A 22,436-nucleotide genomic window follows, 5' to 3' on the forward strand; every position below is an offset into this window, starting at 1 on the left:
ACTTAGGGTGAAATGCTGATCCCACTGACAGAGCTTCTTTGGCTTCAGTTAGATCAGAATTTGGCCCTTACTGAACATAGAGCACTCAAGGAAAATATTTTTAAAATAATGGCGTGATTTGGTAATATTTTGCACTGACCAGCCCCCATTTGATGTGATTAACACACAAAGGAAGATGACCTTGCACTTGTCTAGTATCTTTCATCTAAGGATCTCAAATCTTTTAGTGATAGCTCCTGCATGAGTTGCATTCCCATTTTACAAATGATGAAACTGAGCCATAGAGAGACTCACTGCCAGGATCATCCAGTGGAAGAGCGAGGAATAGAACCCAGAAGTCAAGAATCCCAGTTCAATGCTCTTATCACCCCACCACATTTCTTAACAGCCAGGATGCACCCATGGGAAATATTTTGCAATCTGGGAAGAAGCCTTGAAAGTTACAATCATGCCAAACATGGCAGCGATCTCTTCAGGACACCTCTGGTGGGTTTTAACTGCTTAGTAAAAGGAGTGGAGCTTGGATTGTCAGCATTTAAAGCCATGTGACTTGGAAAGGCCCCACTAGCTCATTCATCTAAGAGAAGTTGTTGGTAATTCTCTCTCCTTTTTCTGGGAGGTAAAATTTAAATTTTAAAAGATAAGAAGACTCAAAGAAGTGAGAGACAGAAAAGACCTATTAAGCCAGCTAGTGTCTCTCTCCCTGCCAGTGCAGGATTGTTCCCTACAGTGCATTCTCTACTGTTGTGTCCAGGCCTAGTTTAAATGCTCCAAGTGATGGGACTTTAATCACTTCTCTGGAGAGACTATGACAGGACAATGGGAATTTGAACCTCTTTTTAAACCCATGTAAAAATAAGTCCACTTTTTAGTATAATTTTAGTCTATTCTATTTTTTGATAAACTTCATAAAATTTAATTTTCATAGGATTACATTAAAATGCTAAAAATTGTTTTTCTTCATTAAAAAAAAAAATAAAATAATCCAACTCCCCCACATAAAATCTGACAGGAGAAGATATGTAGAGATAGTCATTTACCAATTCACCAGGATGGTTCAGGATCACTGCCCCAATACTGCAATGTTAACCACACAAGCAGCCCCTTACACCTGTGCAAATCCCATTGCAGAATAAGGGCCCATATCCGGAAAAAAATCCTGATGATGAGAGCTATCAGTTTATGAAATAAACTCCCCATTGAATGAGTGAAACCCCCATTGCTTCGGACACAGAACATTAGGCAGACCAAAAACATTAAATATATACTGGAGGAAATCCTGGACTAGCCGTGAGGAATCAACCAAGTGACATAATGACAGTTTACTCTTCTTCTTCTTCCTAAATTATCAAATGTAACTGATCTCTTCCCAAAATACAAGATGCAACAGATTCCTCCCAAAAGCATCAACTATACCCAATCCCCCCTAAAATCGCTAATGGATATGAATCATTATTAAACTATACCTAATGTAATCAACCCTTTCCTGAAGCACCAAAACCCCTTCCTAAAATATCAGCTACAACAGATTCTCCCTAGAATATAAAAGCAATGGGTACTGTCTCTTCCTAAAACATATACAGCAATAAAGCAACTAATCCCTTACTAAAATATATAATGCAGATGACTCCCCTTTCCTAAAATCTATCATGCAACTGAATCCTTGCCAAAAATCTGTTTGTATCTTACAGCCCTTTCCCACACCCTTCACCTCTCTTGTCCATTTACAAGGTAAGCTCTTTGAGACAGGGACCATATCCTACTACTTTGTGTGTGTCAAGCACAACGGGGTCTTAATCTTAGTTGGTCCCTAGGGCACTATAGCTATAGATATCTATCTATCTATATCTATAGATATAGTTGATTCCTTCCTAGAAATAGAGAATGCAGCTGATCCCATCTTATAATAGCTAACTGAACTCCTCCAGAAGCCTGAGATGCAGCTGATCCCAGCCTGTTTGCCAATCGCGAACTCCTGTTCCTACCTCCATCCCAGGCTGCTGGACGGGAAATTATTCCTCCTCCTCCTCCCTCTGGGCAATGGACGCCCCTGGCTTTGCTCTCTCTTGCTCCCTTGCTGTGCACACCCAGTTGGCCCCGCCCTGTAATGGCCACGCCCCCTCCCCCAGCCACCTCCCTATGGAACGCGCTCTACGCAGCCCCGCCCCCCGCCCAGCAACGTAGGCGAGGCGCGTGACGTCATCGCGACGCTGTGACTCAATCGCTGCGCGCCGGAAGCGGGGCGGGGCTGTTGTTGAGGGACGCTAAGGCCCGCGCGGGTGGCTAAGATGCCGTCGGGGAAGGTTTTCCGCCGGCGGAGAGCGGACTCCGAGGAAGAGGAGGAGGATGAGCAGGTCACCGAGGAGGTCAGGTGGGTGGGCGACCCCTGGTCACGTGGAGCAGCGTGGACCAAAGCAGTGTCCTGTCCAATTGTCCCCGGGCTGCGAGGCGCAGGTTCCTTCTTCTCTCTGCGCCACTGGCTCGCCGCCGTTCCCGAGCACTGGGCCCCTGTCCGGAGTCTGAGTTGTCTTGGGAACCCGCAAGGTTCCCCTCACTTGAAAACGACTTGCTTACAAATACCGGCATAAAATACGAACGTGTCACAGCACACGAGTACTGAACAATTGCTGACTTTCCCATTGTTACCATATAATTATAAAACCAATTGGAATATAAATATTGTCCTGGCGTGTCTGTGTACGGTTTATAGAGCAGTATAAACCAGTCATCATCTGTGTGAAATTTCAGTTTATACTGACTTCACTAGTGCTCTTTATGTAGCCTGTTGTAACACTAGGCAAATATCTAGTTCAGTTGATGTGCCCCCTGGAAGATCTCTGCGTACCGCCACAGGTACACGTACCCCTGGCTGAGAACAACTGTTTTAGGCCAATGATATTCAGACCTCAGTGGTTCAGGAGCCAAATTAGCAATCAACATTACCCAGAAGACCCACAGTAGTGTGAATTCATGGTTTATTTAGCTATTCATTTATATATATGTGTGTGTTGTTCTCACAGCAAAATGACTGACCAAGTATTATTATTTTATAAGTTTTCACGGCAGGAATTCTAAGCAATTTGTATTGTGTAATGAAATTTCTAAATGTTAAAGAAATTCAGAATGTCTAAACTCTAAATATACATGCTTACTATATACACGAATATTAAGATTTTCTTCTCTGTGTCACTCAAGCATCAATACATCTTGATAATAGCTCAGTTATATAATGTTCACCTGACCATATTGCTTGCTACATCTAGCCTAGGTAGGGCATTTCACAAGTTCACTGCTGCTTGTATGGAAATGCCTTACCTAAAATATCTTATTAGATAGCATTAACAATTGGCAGAAGTGGTGACAGATAATGCATCTGATTCAAGGACTCCCTTGTTTTGTTGTGAGACAATTGTGGCTGGACATCTTAACAAATTGAAAATTGAAGTTGGGCTGGTTGCCCAAGGCAGCATTTTTGCCCCATCGGATAGGGAGACTTGGATTTGGGAGCCATCTTTGGATGCTTCCTTCCTTAGCTGAAGGAACTTGTACAGAAGTGGCGTATTCAGACAGATGTTGTAAGGTTCTCCCCGTTGGTTCGTGAAGAAGAATGTGAAAACTGTCTGATATTATCAAAAAGAGTGAGATCTGCTTAGAAAACCCGCTTGAACATGTCAGTGGAAAGTCTGTCCTGAAAGTCGAGTGATAGGTGCAGAAAACGCCTGCCTTTTTTTTTATTATGATTAAGACTATCTTAATAAACTAAATGTTCTTTCTTCAGATTAAAACTTGAGGAAGCAAAAGAAGTTCAGAGTCTCAGAAGACGGCCCAATGGGGTGAGGTAGGTGACACAGTAAAAGAGGCAAGTTTGTGTTTCATCTGAGGGTCCTGCCTTTCCTTGCGCCTTCAGTCAGAAATGGTAATATGTCACAGTGGCAACAAGAATCTGACCTGTGAGAGGAGCAGGTACATTAAAAATGTGAAGACAGATAAGAAGAGATTGGGATAGGTGCAGTAATTTTTAACAGACTTTATTGTGGAGCACTTGTTCCCAGCATACCTACAAAGTTAAATAATTAGAATAAGGTCGTACTTTATAATGAATATGCCTTATATTGCTAATTAACCATATCCCCCTCATGGATGGGGTTTTTATCTCCCAGAGTTGTACTGTTTTGGGGGGTGGGGGTAGAACTCAGTATCTTATACACCACATTATAGTGTATAGTTCTAAATTGAGACCCATAAAACAAGTCTCTCCTGTTGTTAATTTCATTTTCTCCCTTTAAGCTTTTTGATGGAAAGAAATGTTGTGTAGTGACTAGAAAAGGGGACTGAGAGTCAGGGTTCATTCTGTACAGAGAGTTCTGTTCGTAACTCTGATGATGACTCGCTGCATGACCTGGGGTAAATCACTTAAGCTATCTCTGACTCAGTTTCCCCATCTCTAAAATGGAGATAATTGTTCCATAGTGCATAAGGTGATGTGAGAATTAATTATTTAGTATTATCAAAGCACTTTAAGATCCCCAGGTAGAAGGTGTTAGAGAAGAGCAAAGAAGAACTATATTCTTTTTAAGAAATTACCTTGCATGGTAGTCATCACTGGCAGTGTTGTGGACTTGTTCTCTGTGCATTTAATTTATCTTTTTTGTGTGTGTTTTGCTAGTGCTGCAGCCCTGCTTGTTGGGGAGAAATTGCAAGAAGAGACAACGTTGGCAGTAAGTTCTGAATACTTTCATTACTGCACTGCTGGTTCATATCGGTGTGAGAGCATCTGCTCAGTCCAGTAGATCTCTTTGAAAGTCTAGTTCCAGGAAATTATTCGCTTTAATAAAAGGCAGGTTAGGATGCAGCCTCTTACTATAGAAAAATCATAGGCATTTTTGCCCAGGTCATGGAAGTGTAGGATTTTCAAGAAAGTGAACCTAAGGATGGTATAAACCTAGGCAGCAGCTTCCTGCTTTCGAACTATTTTTTTGTTTTATAGGATGATCCCTTTAAGATAAAGACTGGTGGGATGGTGGACATGAAGAAGCTGAAAGAACGCGGCAAGGACAGGTGGGTTTCCTGGAGACTTAGTCCTGAAAAACACTCCCTTGAACATTACTGAGTCTGCAGCAGTTAACAGCACCAAGGCGGCTTTCGTTATTGAAGATCGCAGGCAAAATGCTCCAGGCTTTGTGTTGTTTTGAAGGCTTTATTTAATGCAGTCTGTCTGGTCGCTTACACCTTAGGCTGTCAAATTCTTTAAAAAAATATTTGTTCCGTTTAGGATTAACGAAGAGGAGGACCTCAATCTGGGAACCTCTTTCTCAGCAGAAACCAACAGGCGGGATGAGGATGCTGACATGTAAGTGTTTGTTTTGTTATAGTTCATATGCTCTGATTCACTATGCTGGATTGGGTGTCCTAGGCCTATTTTTTTTTTCTAAAAACCAAGAGTTTTCAGAATAGCTTCCAAATTTACATCGAAACTTCTGCTTGATCTTTCACCTTCTGGAAACCAATGTGGTCTTGTGATTAGAGCCTAGACTTGCTGGCCAGCCAGGTGATCCACTGACACTGTGAGCTATTGGCAACCTACTCTGTGGATTGGTAAAGAGCTTGCTTATTGCAGGGAGGATTTGATTAGTTCCTTGAACAAAATAGCAGATCTCTTGCTTCTCAGTGCCCCCCTACTGGCTAAGTGACATCAGAGAAATCATTCATTCCTCCCTCCTACCTGCTGGGATAGTGACACAGCTGTGGTCTGTGGTATTGGAGGGATGTGTAAGAAATAGAACTTAATGCCAGCTGTCCCCTTATGTGCTGCTGCTAAGGATGAAGTACATTGAGACAGAGCTGAAGAAGAGGAAGGGGATTGTAGAAAACGAGGAGCAGAAGGTGAAGCTGAAGAATGCCGAGGACTGTCTGTACGAGCTGCCTGAGAGCATCCGTGTCTCTTCAGCCAAGAAGACCGAAGAGATGCTGTCCAATCAGATGCTGAGTGGCATTCCTGAAGTGGATCTGGGAATAGAGTATGTGGTTCACTGTTCAATTATTTATAGTTTGATAACTGGTGATCCCTGCAGGTCATGGCTGAGGCAAGCTGGTTGATAGGCAAGTGATAGGGTAATTTATATTGCCTCTTCCTGTGCTCTTAGAGGAGTGACAGTCTCTTTGTTCTGTGTTTGTACTGCACCAAGCACAGTGGGGTCCTGGTCAATGACTAGGGCTCTTAAGCACTCAGAATAATAGAGGAGTTCATTCCCCGGGTCTGTGATGCAGCATCTTCCAGTAGTATTGGCTCACAGCAAGCACTAACATAGGGTGAGCTGTTGAGGGATGTGAGGTTCCTCTTCATCCTTGGGATGGAGCACTCATCTTTACAGCATTGCCAATTCTCTGACAAACAGATCGCAAGTCAAAGACACCAGCAACTGCTGCCACACTGATATGAAATTGCCCATCCACTAACTCATAGATAAAACTGCTCTACTGTGTGTTTTGATACTTGGGGACCCAGGCTTCTTTCTACCTGCTGCATATAAACAAGTCTCTTCCTCATTTGTTTTTTCTCTTCAGCGCAAAAATAAAGAACATAATCTTTACTGAGGATGCCAAGGCAAGGCTGCTGGCAGAGCAGCAAAACAAAAAGAAAGACAGTGAAACTTCCTTTGTTCCCACAAACATGGCTGTGAACTACGTCCAGCACAACAGATGTAAGTATCATGGACACACAGAAATGTAGGACTGGAAGGGACCTTCATAGGTCATCTAATACAGCCCTTGCACTGAGGCAGGACCAAGTATACCTGGACCATCCCAAACGTGTGTTTGTCTAATTGTGTAGCTCTCCAGTCCCAGGTATGGGCGGCTACTCTACTGATTAGAGGCAATAAGGTGTGGAATTAAGTCTGATGCAAGCAGCGTTTATTAATTCACATGGTGAACCTCAAGCACTGTTTGACTTTCTCCTTCTGGGGCTCCCATGTGGAAAACATCTGGGCTAGCCTAATCTTTCCCTTCCCCCAGCAAGACTGAAGGTAGGGCACGTAACTCGTACTTTCCACTCGTGAACTCCCAGTTGACTGGGGCCCATAAATGACATCTTGGATGTATGATGGAAAATCCTGACCATCCTGTGATTATAAAGTCTGTCTTACTGGACTAGAGAGAGCATTCTGGGATGCTAGAACAGACCAGTGTTCAGGTGAAACACAATTGCTAGACAAGAGAAGAGAGTTCATTTCTGAGACTGCCTCCAGGTCCTGTACGAGAGGAAAGGCAACCTCCTAATGTCTCTAACCATGTCCAGATGGCTGACTTCAGATTAATATTCATGGGACCCAAAGGCAATGGAGAGTCTCAGGACCATGATGAAGCAGTAGCTAGGTCAGATGCAAAGGTGGAAAAAAACCAGAAAAAAAAAAAATCCTCTGAACTGTTGAAAGTTTTAGTGTCCCATCACTTTGCCTTCATTCAATATCCGTAGCCACAGGCTGATCATAGTGATTGTTCCTGGCTTCCATTTGTGTTTCTGCTAAAGTTTATCACATATCTTTCATCTGTTGGAATTAAACATAAACAATCCATCAGGGATGGTCTAGGTGTACTTAATCCTGCCTCAGTGTGGGGAGATGAACTAGGTGACCTCTTGAGTTCCCTTCCAGGTGTATATTTCTGTGATTCTGCATCTAAACACTGCTACTCTCTAAAATTCATCATTTGGTGTTTCTTCTTCCAGTCTATCATGAGGAGCTGAGTGCACCAGTGAGGAGGAATAAAGAAGAACCAAAAGCCCGTCCACTGAGAGTGGGGGATACGGAGAAGCCAGAACCCGAGCGTGAGTACTAAACACAAAGCATGGCCAGCTTGTTGGAGGTCTCCAGTCTTCCTTATCCAAGATCCATGAACAGATATGACCTTCCCCTCTAGCCTTCTATGGCATAGTGTCCTGAACTGGTGGGAAGGACTTGAATTGTAGAGTGGTTTGCCTTTGATCTTCAAGGGAAAGGTGATGCCTATGCCATTCTTGATGTGCTCCCTGCTAGATGAGTCCTAAAGCAACCTGGATGGAAGATGTCCCTCCTGCTGTCTCCCATCATAGGTGAAGGGTCAGGATTACATGTAGAAAATGACCCGTTCACACTTTAGCTCTCCATCCCATGCTTGGCTGCACACCATTGCTATCAGTCTCTGCTCAGCTGAGGTCCAAGGCTAGAGTAATGGGGGATGTTGAAGGTGAGGATTTTAAGTGCATTGGGCAGACCTGTTTTGGAAGGGGGCGGGAGGGTGAGGGAAGAATTTGGACTAATAAAGAATCAAGTCTGAAGAACACTGGCATTATTGGAGGCCCAAGTGTAGAATAGGGGGGTGCTGCAGGCCAGGTGGTTTAAAGGTCGCTAGACTAACTCTTTAGGAGGTGAAGGAGAATGATGCTTCCCTGCACTATCCTCTTTATTAATTACAGAATAGGAAATAAGGTGTGTGTCTCTCTCTCCTTCCAAGGGTCCCCACCGAATCGCAAGCGCCCACCCAATGAGAAAGCAACAGATGACTACCACTATGAGAAATTCAAGAAGATGAACAGACGATACTGAATTCTGCTCAGTAGAACAGTATGGACCAAACATTTTGCTGGAGCTTTTAAGTGCAAGATGTTATGTAAAAACTCCTGAAGTGGGCAGGATCACTTCCTACAGATTTTTAGTATTACCCACAAGATTTTTCTCACAGTAAACTTGTAGTGAATTAGTGGGCACAGGTGATTGTGAAATCTCCCTTCCCCGTGGTGACTTGTATATAACTTATTTTGTTATAAAACTTTTTCTTTTGTAAATATGTTGACTTCCTGTTTGGCATTTATTTTAGCGTAAAATCAACCTTGTTCATAGATCTTTTCACCTTAAAAAAAGAATTTTTTAAAGACAAATGCTTTCAGCTTGTAAACGTATAGTAAAGGTTTAAAGCTGGTTTGCCAGATTGAGGTTCCAAAGCAACTTCATAAAAAGGCACTTCTTGTTAGTTCCAAAGGGCGTAAATTGTATACAGTGTGTGAGTCTGAGATAATACAGGAATTTGTTCAGCACACAGCAGTATTCAACTTCTCTTCCAGTTAGAGTGAGTGCCATGTAAGATCTTGAATGTGTGCTACTCTGCAGGGATTGCAGTATGACAGGATTTCTTATCTTCAGTGTAGGGAAATGATATTCTATGAAATACAGCAGTTACTGTAGGTGCCTGAACAATTAATGTTTGAGATTTTTTTTAAATGGTGCCCATTGCGTTTGTATCTTTTCCTCACTATGGATTTATTTCCATGGCAATGAGGGTTTTTTCATTTTATTTCAGTTGCCAAGAATGAGAAAAATCATTATTGTAACTAATTTGAGGGTGGGAGGAATCTCACGTCCAATATTTGAGGCCTTTCTAGATAGGGATGATGTAGGATTTTGTATCAGAAAGCCAAACAAATTGGAAGCAAACACCAGCTGTATATTTCCAGAAACTCTCTGTAAAATAAATTAAAATTAAGTTGAAAATGGAGTTTGAACTTTTAAAAAAGAAATAAAACTTTTAACTCGTTATCAGTGAGATTCTGTTATTTCAGTAATGTGCACACTAGATTCATCCCATGCTGTTTGTAATGAAGCCCTGGATGTACTTAAAACAAATATTAGTCTAAACATTTCTACATTTGTGTGAAATTGACTAAATTATCAAATTAGAACAAGTAGCAGCAGCTGTAGTGAGAGTTGGGATCATGAGCCAGCTCACATCCAGTGCTTTAGTAACGCATTGTAGCCAACATTGTTGGATGCTTTCATGAATTATCTGTATCAAGTCAAACAAATTTTTAGAGTGATGTATACAACAGTGAAAATTTAAACGACTGGTTTGTCTGTCTACAATACTAACGATACTGGTAGGTTCAGGAGTTTGATAATAGCATATAGGCTTTCATCTGCTCAAATCAATCTTCATGGTGTCGTCAGCCAAAGTACTACTTGAACGTTGTTCCTAGCTGATAGCTGTTTGTCTTCGTTCAAATGAGTTTGATGGTATTGGTCCAATTGTTGGGCACATGCTCATATCCAGAAATTACCCCCGCCCACAGTTAGCATGGTTATTGGCAATTTCAATTTAGAAAAAGTCAATGAGTGAATAGGGCATGGAGATTGGACTGCCTTCTCACCTCTGAGAATTTCTGTTGCCACTACTGTTGGACTGACACCTTTCAAATACATTTTTCTTTGTGTTAATTTTAAAATTATCTATGTAAAATGGGAGGAGAAAAATAGACTTTTCCTGTAACTGTTACAAATCAAAAAGCCTAGCTATGAAAATTGTTGAAAGGGGCAATATTGTCTAGCACTTGGAACATCTGACTGAGGGTCCATTTACATAGCCCGTGGCAGCGAATCTCAGATCCCAGATTGACAGGCTCGGGCTTGCGCTATGGCACTAGAAATAGCTGTGTAGACCTTTGGGCTCAGGCTGGATCAGAGGGTACGTCTACACTTACCTCCGGGTCCGGCGGCAGGCAATCGATGTTCTGGGATCGATTTATCACGTCTGGTCTAGACGCGATAAATCGATGCCGGATCGATCCCGGAAGTGCTCGCCATCGATGCTGGTACTCCAGCTCGGCGAGAGGAGTACGCGGCATTGACGGGGGAGCCTCCCTGCCGCGTCTGGACCCGCAGTAAGTTCGGACTAAGGTACTTCGAATTCAGCTACGTTATTAACGTAGCTGAATTTGCGTACCTTAGTCCGAAGTGGGGGGTTAGTGTGGACCAGGCCTTAGAGACCAAGCTCCAGCTTGAGCCTAAACATCTATACGGCTATTTTTAGCGCTGTAGCACAAGTGCTGCAAACCTGAGTCTGTCAATCTGGACTCTGAGATTAGCTGCTGAGGGCTGCCACTCGCTGTGTAGACATACCCTGAGAGTCTAGATACCAGCTCTGTGATTCTGCCACTGACAGACTTTGTCATCTGGAACACGTTTAATGTCTGTGCTTAATGTCATCTGTAAAATGGGGGGAAATGATTCTTTAAGTGATTTTGGTCCTGGGGTGAAAAGTTCTGTGATCTTGTGTTTTGGTATATTGACCTGTCATCTAATAGTTGATTGTTATGTATAAGCAACACAGATGGCAAGCTCCTACACTGTTTAAAAATATGACCAGTCTATATCTTAACAGGTGCTGTTATGTACATAAAATTTATAATAAATAGAGATTACAATAGTACATCACCTAGCATTTAGAGTATGCATAAATAGCATGGAGATTTCAAATATTTAAATCTTTTCCTCAAAAGATGACTTAACAAATATTGTTCCGTTAAATTAGAAACATTACTCCAGACCTCATTAACAGTCACAATTGTGCAGCTACAGAGTCACCACCTTCTTTTCATATTTATAGCTGAAAAAGAGTTGGTTTATCAGTGAGTTACATTCTTGCATTTGCTGTAAATCATGTTTGATTGCCTGGTAAACAAAACGTTTACCTCCAAAGGTTTCCAGATCCTTTTAGTAATGCTCAAGACCACTTTAACCCAGGGATCAACAGTGCATTGATATGTAAAACCACCTGATTGAGCCAGCATGAAAATACCATTTTAAACAAATTGGCAAGCCTGTTCCTAATAGGAAGTGCAATGAATCGGTCTTGCTGAAAGTAGTGCCAATACTGTGTTCATTTTTTAGCATGAGCGGATGTAAATGGACTTTTATCAAGCAGCAGTGACTGAGGAGACAGACCAAAAGCATTATTTATTACTCTTCTTAATGGGGCTGGGTCTTAAAGGGTTTATATAATAGCCTTGCCCTCCTTCCACCCCTGCTTCTACCTGTTGGGCCGCACAGCATGAACTAAGAGCCGCACAGAAAAGCTCTACCAGAACATGTGGGGGTTTTCCTTTTAGGCTAACGGGGGGTGGTGACGAGCTGGTTGGGTGCCCCTCCAGCAGGGGATCTGTGGCCACCTGCTATTGTCCCAAGAGCGGCTGGTGCTTTGCCTGTCAGCAGCGCCAGGTGCTTCAAGCTGGCACCGCTGGGGCACGCGGAACCCATGTCACCACACGCTGCTGCGGTATGAAGACAGATGGCTCTGGATCCTATGTCATGATGACGATCTGAGTTATTGCATGCTTGAGCGCGTGTCGTGACACGTGACCTGCCGCATAGCGTTCCAATGGGAGGGCACATTTCGGTCACGTGACAATTAATGCTTCTGTTTCCAAAATGGCCGCCGCCACCGCCTCCTCACGCCCGCTCCTTCAGCCCCTGGCCCAGGCCTCTGCCCACAACCAAGATGGCGGCGCCGGAAGCGGTTAGGCCGGATGCGGAAGTGCCGGTGCTGGGTGGGGGTGGCGGCTGGCAGGCTCGGGGCCGTGGTGGCCTGGCGGAGGGGGTATGAAGCTGCTGCGGGGGCCGCTGGGGGTTGCCCTGGGCCTTGTGTTGCTGCTGACTCCGGTGCAGACGGTGGAGCCCATCAGCCTCGGGCTGGCGCTGGCTGGCGCCGCCTCAGCGCTCACCGGCCTCATCTCCTATCCCCGCCTCTACTGCTACTTCAGGGAGTGCTGCCTCCAGCGGGAGGGGGCCCGGGCGGGAGCAGGTACGGGCGGGGCGGGGGTGGCAGTTATGGCGTAAGTACAGGGTTGGGGAGGGCTTGAGAGTTGTCCCTATAGGGCGGGGTTGAGCGTGAGGGCTATTTAAGCTGGGGAAGGATGGGGGGCCCCTAGGAAGATGCACCCTGAGAGAGGGGGCAGGGTAGGGCAGGGTCGCTGGGGAGAGGGATATGGGGCAGCAGGCAGAGGAAGGTGGCGAGGAGCAGGGATAGGCGATTAGAGGTAGGATCCCAAGGAGGTGCAGGGAGGCTGTCGCTAGAGGAAAGGGCCTATGGGTCTGTTTTGGGGGGCTCTAGGGAGGACTGGGCTCTGCCTTCTTCTAAAGGGATGTGTGGCTCCTTCCAGATGGAAGGAGGTGGAGTAAAAGGGGGACTTGGTGTTATGTTTCTCTCCATAGGAACATGGGGTAGTGTTTGGCAGCTGGAACCAGAGCATCACATGCTAGGGTCTGTAGTCTCCACTGGTCATATCTATATATTAAAGAGAAAGTTGGTTGCTCTGTTCTAGTCAGGGTAGCTTTTTGATCCCCGGCCGCCCTGGGATGAGCAAAGTTTGGGTACCCCTGGATAATGTTATCAAAGGGTCCTCTATTCTGAAGCAGGTTAGAAACACTAAAACATATCACCTTCTTTTCTACTTATCTGATTGGTGTCTCCTTCACTCAGCACTGCAGGGGGATTTGGACAAGAAACTGTTTGGTCAGCACCTCGTGAAGAAGGTGATTGTGAAAGCTGTGACTGGCTTCTTGAACAATACAAATCCCAAAAAGCCTCTCACCCTCTCCTTGCATGGATGGACTGGTACTGGCAAAAACTTTGTCAGTAAAATAATTGCAGAGAGTATCTACGAAGGAGGCCTGAACAGCAATTATGTCCATCAGTTTGTGTCTACTTTGCATTTTCCCCATGCACATAGTATTGGCCAGTACAAGGTAAGAGTGCATTTTGGAGCTCATCATAAGTGATTGTGGGGGTTATCTCTTTTGTTGGTTTATAAAGGTTATGAGATCGGCAGTACTAGCAAGTGAAAACTTTTGATCTGAAACAGTAAAATACAATGTATGCTGAGTCTGAAGTGCAAATGTGTAAACCCTAACGTTTAGGGATGGATTTCCCCGGATTTCCCTGTGTAAAAAAAAAAAAAAAAAAAAAAAAAAAAAAAATTGTTTACGCATCCTCTCATGTTTCTATCCAGAGGGAAAGGACATGGGTAGGGCATCAACATGGGACTTGGAGCAGAGAACTGAACCCAAGTATCTCTCCACAGGCTCCCTGTGTAACTTTGGGCATGTGACTTTCTTTCCCTGCCTCAGTTTCCCAATTGAAAAACGGGGCTAGTAGTACTTTGTCCCTCACAGGGATGTTGTGAGCATGAATACATTAAAGCTTGTGAAATGCTGAGATACCCCAGTAACAGGGGCTATATAAGTACCTTAGGCAGGTAGATATGTGAGGCAGCACAGTTTTGAGAAATACCATTGCTTGTGTTCCTGAATTTTAATCCCGATTCTGCCACTGGGTTGTGTGAGAGAGTCTCTTCTGCTGCCTGCGAAATGAGGGTGAAACTTTTCTACCTAGTAGGAGTATTATGCTGATTAGTCAATGTTTGTACAGTGTTTTGAACCTGTAAACACACAATGTATGCATATTGAAGACTTAAAGGAATGGAACAATCTATACGTTAGCTTTTAAAATGGAGAATTCTACTTTTTCTCTCGTTTATACATTTCCCCTTGTAAAGCTTTCTATTGTCCTGCCCCAGCTGAGGCTTTCCGAAATGCAGTGGAAGAAATGGATTTTTATGCTCTTCACTGTCAAAGAAAAACGGCTTGTGAAATTTACCACATGGACAGTGCTAGAAACGAAAGCCCTCTTTATCCATCGCACAGGCAGTGGAGTCTTCCCTGCACTGCCTCAGCCATGTGCAGGAACCAAATAATAGTGAGACTGGTAAAATGATGGTCATCACTGAAGGTGATCAGCAGAGTCATTGTTGGTTTTAAATCAACTGTCCCAGTTCCTTTTCTTTCTCATTGATAATCTTAAACATAACATTTAACAGTGGGTAAACCCCTGTGCCATATAATAAAATACTTACATGAGGTTAACCCCCTTCCTGAACAAAGCTACACTTTTGAACGGTTTTTAATCACCGCCAGTTAATTACTTACTAGTAGTTAAAGCCCGGGACTAGGAGTTAAGATTCTAGGTTCTATTCCTAGCTGTTCCTGTGATTTTATTATGTGACCTTGGCTAAGTCACTTAATCTCTCGCTGACTCAATTTGTGCAACATTCATTAGCTGGGTAATGTTTTGAGATCTAAAGATGGAATATGCTATATGACTGCAGAGTATTAGCACCAGAGAAAAAAATTTGCCCCAGTGGGCTTCACTTTGTCCTACAAGCCAGATCACTGCTTTGTATTAATGTTAATTCACTGGCTTGAAGTATAGTCCTTTTCATGGATACCTGGCAGACCGATTCTGGTAACTCACCTGGGTTTTTAAGGTTATTTTAACAACCAGAATGCATTTCTGTTACTGTTCTTTTTATCATTATTTACTGTTGACCTTTTAACCAGTTTTTGATCAAGAAATTCATACAATTACAGGTGTACAATTGAAGTTACTGCTTTTGAATGGAAAGCGGTGATCTAAAATCTACATAAAGAAGAACAGGAGTACTTGTGGCACCTTAGAGACTAACAAATTTATTAGAGCATAAGCTTTCGTGGACTACAGCCCACTTCTTCGGATGCATATAGAATGGAACATATAATGAGGAGATATATATACACACATACAGAGAGCATAAACAGGTGGGAGTTGTCTTACCAACTCTGAGAGGCCAATTAATTAAGAGAAAAAAAAAAAAAAACTTTTGAAGTGATGATCAAGCTAGCCGAGTACAGACAGTGTGATAAGAAGTGTGAGAGTACTTACAAGGGGAGATAGTCAACGTTTGTAATGGCTCAGCCATTCCCAGTTTGATATGCAAACTAGACACAATCAACTCCGGTTTGAATAAGGACTGGGAATGGCTGAGCCATTACAAACGTTGACTATCTCCCCTTGTAAGTACTCTCACACTTCTTATCACACTGTCTGTACTCGGCTAGCTTGATTATCACTTCAAAAGTTTTTTTTTTTTTTTTCTTTTCTCTCAATTAATTGGCCTCTCAGAGTTGGTAAGACAACTCCCACCTGTTTATGCTCTCTGTATGTGTGTATATATATCTCCTCATTATATGTTCCATTCTATATGCATCCGAAGAAGTGGGCTGTAGTCCACGAAAGCTTATGCTCTAATAAATTTGTTAGTCTCTAAGGTGCCACAAGTACTCCTGTTCTTCTTTTTGCGGATACAGACTAACACGGCTGTTACTCTAAAATCTACATATTTCCTTTGTCTTTAACGTGACATTGATGCAAATGGACTTTGCATTCTTCTTTCTTTTTGTGTAACATAGGACCTGTTGCAGTCATGGATTCGGGGAAACGTGAGCGCCTGTGGCAGGTCAATCTTTATATTTGATGAAATGGATAAAATGCACACAGGGCTCATTGATTCCATCAAACCGTTCTTGGACTATTATGAGCAGCTTGATGGAGTATCCTATCGGCGTGCCATCTTCATCTTTCTCAGGTAAGGAGCATCTGTGAAATAATTGCAATGCTGTAAACTGAATGCTCTGTGAAACACATCCAGCTGAAATCCTTTTCCTTCCTTCACGCAGCAATGCGGGGGCTGAAAAGATAACAGAGGTGGCATTAGATTTCTGGAAAAGTGGAAAGAAAAGGGAAGACATGGAACTCAAAGACCTGGAAGCTGGAGTGTCTCTGTCTGTCTTCAACAACAAGAATAGTGAGTAATATTGATTATTCCCGTGGCTAAAAATCCTTCTCTTTGAATGAGTGATTCTGCATCTATTTCTGGTATTTGCCAACTGCCTCTCTTTTGGAGAACACCTAAGAAACAAATGTTTCAGCTATAATAGTCCCAGTGGTAATCATGGGATTGCCATAATATTTCACTCTTTACATAGTTTGACTCTTCAACAGACTATATGCAACTTTTAAGTGGGATTATTTTATGCATCTTTTTGCTGCCCGTGGCACTGAGCTACTATCTCTGATGAGGAAGGTTGCCATTCCCCTTCCCAAGACTGTAGATAGATTTCTTTGGCTCATAATTGGAGGCTGCAAGATAAACGCCACACCCCAATCCTTCCTTGCCCTTCAGAATTGAGGGCAGATGGATTGCCAGCCTGAGTTAGTTTTTCCTAAATTATAATGGCATAGCTGTATAGTTACAAAGTTATTTTTAACAATAGCTTAGAAATAAACCTTCTAACAATGGAGCCAGACTATTACAGCTCTCCAACAGAGCAGTCCACGGGATGACAAACTAAGAAATGCACTCAGTGACTGGTGTGTTAAACGATGGATTCTGCATCTGTTGGTTGATGTTGTTTTGAGCAGCCTTAAGGAGAGAGAGAGAGAGGAACTGCTTTTACCGTGGTGAAAGTGCACACAGGTTTATTTACCGAGAGAGAAACAAAGTGGCAGGGCTAGAGTTGATGTGAACTGGTGTGGCAGCAGCAGTTGCAGCTCGGTGTGAACTCCAGTTTTCAGGCAGGGACATGCCATGGTATAGTCATGAAGTATTCCGACTGATGCTGTTTGGTTGCTGATTTGAGGTGGAGAGGAATGGTGCAGTGTGAAGGACATGGGACTGCTCTGTAATTTATTAATATTGTAGGTGACCTGGCTCTTGAGAAGTTCACTGTGTCTACAACACAGTATGGATAAATAGATGGTTTAAAAAAAAATTAAAATCAGACCTTTTTGTTCAAATTATTTTAAATTTCTTTTAAAATAAACCTATTTAAAATTAAACATCTGGTTAGGACAACCAATGTTAAGGCCTAAACTTATTATAATCTATTAAAATTTAAATTAAATATAAAATATGAAGCATTACATGGTGGCTGCCAAATTTTAAAGAAAGTCAAACCACTGAACTGGTGGAAGTCACTGGCCAAACCAGTGTGTGTTGAAGTGCTAAACCAGCTTTTGACAGCCGTACGCTCTTCAGCAGATGCAGAGAGAGTTGGTTTTGTTTGTTATTCAGTTTGATCAGTTCAATGACTATTTCATTCAAGGATGAGAAATCAACGGGAGTTGACGAAACAAGAAAACTTGTTTTTCTCTTCCAAATCTGTGTCAGAAGATGACGTGTACTAGTTCTACAATCCTGAAGGAGATGGTGACGTGAAACAAGCAGTTAAATTCACTTACCACGGATAGTGTTTTCTTTGTTTAAGGAATCAGTTTTAAATGCAAAACGTTTTGATAAACTTTTAGGCACAAATCAAAAATACATTTTTTTTTTTTAGTAAATAAATGTATCATTCACCATTTCTGGTATAATAAAAAATACAAAAATTAAAAATCTGAATAAATATAAATGAAGCTATATAATTGTTTACCTGTGTATAGGTTATAGCACATCCTCTTAGCTTCCCCCACCCCCAACAAAAGCACCAAATTTAATGTAAAGGCTCTATTCAATTGGAAACCAACCTGTTTGAATGGTTACCATCCAATCAGAATCCTCCTTTCTTTAGGAAAGTAACTAAAGTACAAATGAAAAACTCCATTAAAACTGATGATTTAATCAAGTTTTCCTGCTTGCTGATTTACATCGTGATTAAACTTTGGTAGTTTTAAATCGCTTTGATTTAATTCTACCCACTCTGCTGCGTTGGGTAAATATTGGGATATCTGCTGTGTGCATGTTAGTTTAGTTTAACAGCAGATGGTTGGGAAATAAAAACATGCCCTCGTAAACACTTGAAGGGGGCTAAGAGAAAATACTTGAGATATTAACTGTGAAGAACCTACTTCCTTGGCTCCAGCCAAATTACAGAACTTGTTTTGACTAGCCTGGGAATCAAAATGACAATTTAAAAGACTCCCTGGTGAGAGGTCAGGTAGTTTGTGGGGAATAAACTGAAACACTCATAGAGCCTGGTGGAGGGTCTGAGGCAGTAAAGCCTTCCTAGGTTTCCAAGACAGGGAGATTCATAAATTCATAGACTCTAGGACTGGAAGGGACCTCGAGAGGTCATAGAGTCCACTCCCCTACCCTCATGGCAGGACCAAATACTGTCTAGACCATCCCTGATAGACATTTATCTAACCTACTCTTAAATATCTCCAGAGATGGAGATTCCACAACCTCCCTAGGCAGTCTATTCCAGTGTTTAACCACCCTGACAGTTAGGAACTTTTTCCTAATGTCCAACCTAAACCTCCCTTGCTGCAGTTTAAGCCCATTGCTTCTTGCTCTATCCTTAGAGGCTAAGATGAACAAGTTTTCTCCCACCTTCTTATGACACCCTTTTAGATACCTGAAAACTGCTACCATGTCCCCTCTCAGTCTTCTCGTTTCCAAACTAAACAAACCCAATTCTTTCAGCCTTCCTTCATAGGTTATGTTCTCTAGACCTTTAATCATTCTTGTTGCTCTTCTCTGGACCCTCTCCAGTTTCTCCACATCTTTCTTGAAATGCAGTGCCCAGAACTGGACACAATACTCCAGTTGAGGCCTAACCAGCGCAGAGTAGAGCGGAAGAATGACTTCTCATGTCTTGCTCACAGCACACCTGTTAATGCATCCCAGAATCATGTTTGCTTTTTTTGCAACAGCATCACACTGTTGACTCATATTTAGCTTGTGGTCCACTATAACCCCTAGATCCCTTTCTGCCGTACTCCTTCCTAGACAGTCTCTTCCCATTCTGTATGTGTGAAACTGATTGTTCCTTCCTAAGTGGAGCACTTTGCATTTGTCCTCATTAAACTTCATCCTGATGGTAAGCCATAGGTAAGATAGACATGTGCGCGACCCTTTTGTTGTTTTAAAATCCTAATTATGTTATGCTTTATTCCTACTGCTAAGATTAAACAATACTTTGGTTTGAAAAGGCTGTCTGGTCAGTGTATTTACTGCTGGTCATGGGCTCCTGAAGGGAAGAACCGCAGGTACCCGAACCCAGTTGGACCCGTTAGGGAAAGCATGGTTGATCCACCAGATACTGTAGCCAGGACCCAGTCTAAAAGTGGGAGAATTGTAGGATTCTGCCCCAGGATAGGTAAAGGCTTGGAGCCTAACACCTGAGGGGCTGCACTCAGAGACTGGGGAGAGGGCAGAGGTGCCGCTAGTCTTGAAACCTTGGCATGCAGCAACAGCTCCAATATATGATGTTTGTGTCCATCCTGCTTGGCTTAAAGTGAAGCCACTCTCATACCATGGCAATGTGTGACCTTATACAAGTAGAAGTGATTGTGATAAGAATAAAAACCAAGAGTAAACAACTTTAGGGTGGGTAGCAGGGAGTTGTGATAAATATAGCCCCCTCCCTACTAGCTGTCAACCTCCACAAAAGGTGCACTAACCAACAGTATTTTTTGCAGGCGGCTTTTGGCACAGCAGTCTGATCGACAGAAACCTCATTGATTATTTTGTCCCCTTTCTGCCTCTGGAGTACAAACACGTGAAAATGTGTGTCAGGGTTGAACTTGAATCACGTGGCTACATGGTGGATGAAGAAATCATAACCAAAGTAGCTGACGAGTTGACCTACTTCCCCAAGGAGGAGAAAATCTACTCTGATAAAGGATGCAAAACTGTGTTCACCAAGCTGGATTTTTACTATGACTTATAATGTTTTACGAAGCTGTGATCTGCAAAGGAAAAAAATGAACCTAATCACAAAGTGGAGAAACCGAAACATTTCATTTGTCAAGCACTTTTTAAAAAAAAAAAAAAAAAAAGGAACATTGTCATTTAATTGCCTGATGTAAATAAGTGGCAATACACTTGTCTTTTTATTCTGGGGGAGCCTTGTAATAGTCATATCTTCAAAAGATGTCAGTCCTGTGCCATGAAGTTAGGAAAGAACTGTGCATGGAGCAGTCACCCCTTCCAGAGCATTGTCTAACAGTGTCTATGGTTTATCTCAAATCATGGATTGGTTGATTGCTACAATTGTTCAGTGGAACACGGCTATGTACATTAGACCTGCAGTTTTGATCTGGTTTTAATTAGGTTTTAATTTGTAGAAGTGGTTTCCAGATGGTACAGAATATCTTAATCAAGGCCCTTATATCTGCAAGACCATTCCTAGGAGTTGTGGGTGGGGTATTTCCCAGACTGTCCTTTGAAAAGTGGATATGCAGGTTTGTTTTCTTAAAAATAACCACCCTTGGTGTTTCCAGCTGTATTGGAACCAAAGTGCAGGAGTGAGCCCGTATGTCCTTTCACCTAGCATGATGTAGTGCCATTTTTATAAAAACAAGGGTGTAAACTGTTCCTTCTGGTGCCAAACTGCATTAGGGGAAGGTCAGTATGTGAAACAAGGCTGAGTAAGAAGAGGAACTGCAGCAAAGTCATTGACTATGTCCCTGTAATGGAGTTAGTTCTGCTGTTTGCTGTGAAGTGTAGCGGTGACACTCAGTCACTTTCCTTTTCCTTCTTTGTGGTAACGAAGAAAAGGGCTGTTTACTAAAATCCAGTGTTTGGAGTTTGTTTCATAGAATCAGAGTAATTGGAAGGCAGAATCTGTTAAATCCTATTTAGTCCACGTGGCAGCTGTAAGATTTTCTTTAGTTTCAAACTTTTCTAAATGCAGAAAGCAGCAGTCTGGGTAATTTTTCACCCCAGCCTTACAAGGCAGTGCCATGTGGAAGGGGATGAAGACGGCGTCAACACTACCTGGGGAAAATATTTAATTACAGTAATGCCAAAGTTACTGCAGCCCATCTGCCAGTTTTATTTATAAATGCCAACACTTAAGTTTTTTCACTCGTTTCTAGCTCTCACAATTTCAAAATAAGATTTTTATCATTCCCTCAATAAAAGTTCTCACCAGTAAAATTTGTATACGGTACCTCTTTGCTAATTGCATATATTGAAGGGACTGCCTCGTGGTTATCTTTGTATGTAAATTTACCATCTTACCATGCTTATTCTGCCTTCTGGTTAGAGGCATTCTGCTGTGCTTGATTACAAACTTTCATGTTCACTTTTTGCAGCTAGGATACAAAGGGGCTAGGTAGTGGAGAGAGAAATGGTTCTTTAGCCATTGCTAAAGAAGATTAGCTAAGTCATTATGATTTGCAATGTGAAGCAAGCAATTAGGGCAGACTGCTTGGGATTGTGCATAAACTTTCTAACGCTATGCTAGTGCAAACCCTGCTCCTGGCTCCTAGTAAGAGGAACAGTCTTCCACATGCTGTAGTCCCAACAGTATTCTACAGGTGCTTAAAACATGGACTGGATTTGTCCAGCTGATAGAGTAGATTAAAACCCCACTTCCTCTGTCTGCCCACTTCTTACTGTAGCTAGTCACCCACATTAGTGACATCAGTAAGTGATGATGGCCTTAGCTATGTCTACATTGTGCTGCAGGGCAGACCAGCGGTGTGTGAATTGCAGCAGGCACCAGGGTGCTGCATTGTAACAGCTGTGGATGCTGTACCTAGTTTACATTAATATAGTCCTGTTTGAAGAGGACTATGTTTATGCAAAGTAGATACCTTTCAGTTCATTCCAGCAGTGTCCACATGGAGCAGTTAAAGTGCAGCACTTGGTGTGTACTGCTTTTCACACCTCTGTAGAGAAATGAAGCAGCAGGATTCAAGCCTTTCCTGTTTGTTCTTGTTACATTTGGATAATGTAATTAACTTAAATCTGTTAGCTCATTCTCAGAGGTTCCCTTTAACCTGCTGGTTTCATAAACCCACCAGGA

The 22,436-nt window shown here is 42.5% G+C and overlaps 3 protein-coding genes across 4 annotated transcripts in view; 2 read left to right on the plus strand and 1 right to left on the minus strand.

The window, feature by feature from the left end:
• USP20 (ubiquitin specific peptidase 20) overlaps positions 1-2,065 on the minus strand; it is a 38,307-nt gene extending 36,242 nt beyond the window's left edge. The window contains exon 1 of the mRNA XM_054007520.1: positions 1,986-2,065. The gene's annotated coding sequence lies outside the window, so the exon portion shown is untranslated. The remainder of the gene's footprint in view (positions 1-1,985) is intronic.
• Positions 2,066-2,235: 170 nt separating this feature from the next.
• C17H9orf78 (chromosome 17 C9orf78 homolog) lies at positions 2,236-9,567 on the plus strand. Its single transcript, XM_054007625.1, has 9 exons — positions 2,236-2,371; positions 3,779-3,838; positions 4,667-4,718; positions 4,988-5,058; positions 5,273-5,350; positions 5,820-6,017; positions 6,565-6,701; positions 7,727-7,825; positions 8,491-9,567. Exons 1-9 carry the CDS (start codon positions 2,289-2,291, stop codon positions 8,580-8,582), a joined length of 870 nt encoding a protein of 289 aa, XP_053863600.1. The 5' UTR covers positions 2,236-2,288; the 3' UTR covers positions 8,583-9,567.
• A 2,780-nt stretch (positions 9,568-12,347) lies between these two features.
• LOC128825063 (torsin-1A-like) lies at positions 12,348-21,562 on the plus strand. 2 transcript variants are annotated; one of them, XM_054007097.1, is made up of 5 exons: positions 12,348-12,606; positions 13,285-13,550; positions 16,089-16,264; positions 16,356-16,483; positions 17,784-20,094. In XM_054007097.1, exons 1-5 carry the CDS (start codon positions 12,405-12,407, stop codon positions 17,786-17,788), a joined length of 777 nt encoding a protein of 258 aa, XP_053863072.1. In that variant the 5' UTR covers positions 12,348-12,404; the 3' UTR covers positions 17,789-20,094. The 2 variants fall into 2 exon arrangements, with proteins under 2 accessions (XP_053863072.1, XP_053863071.1); XM_054007096.1 differs by lacking the exon at positions 17,784-20,094 and adding an exon at positions 20,101-21,562 and having other exon boundaries at positions 12,350-12,606.
• Positions 21,563-22,436: the final 874 nt, after the last annotated feature.

This window comes from Malaclemys terrapin, chromosome 17, assembly GCF_027887155.1.
Source record: "Malaclemys terrapin pileata isolate rMalTer1 chromosome 17, rMalTer1.hap1, whole genome shotgun sequence".
In the NCBI taxonomy this organism is placed as follows: domain Eukaryota; kingdom Metazoa; phylum Chordata; order Testudines; family Emydidae; genus Malaclemys; species Malaclemys terrapin.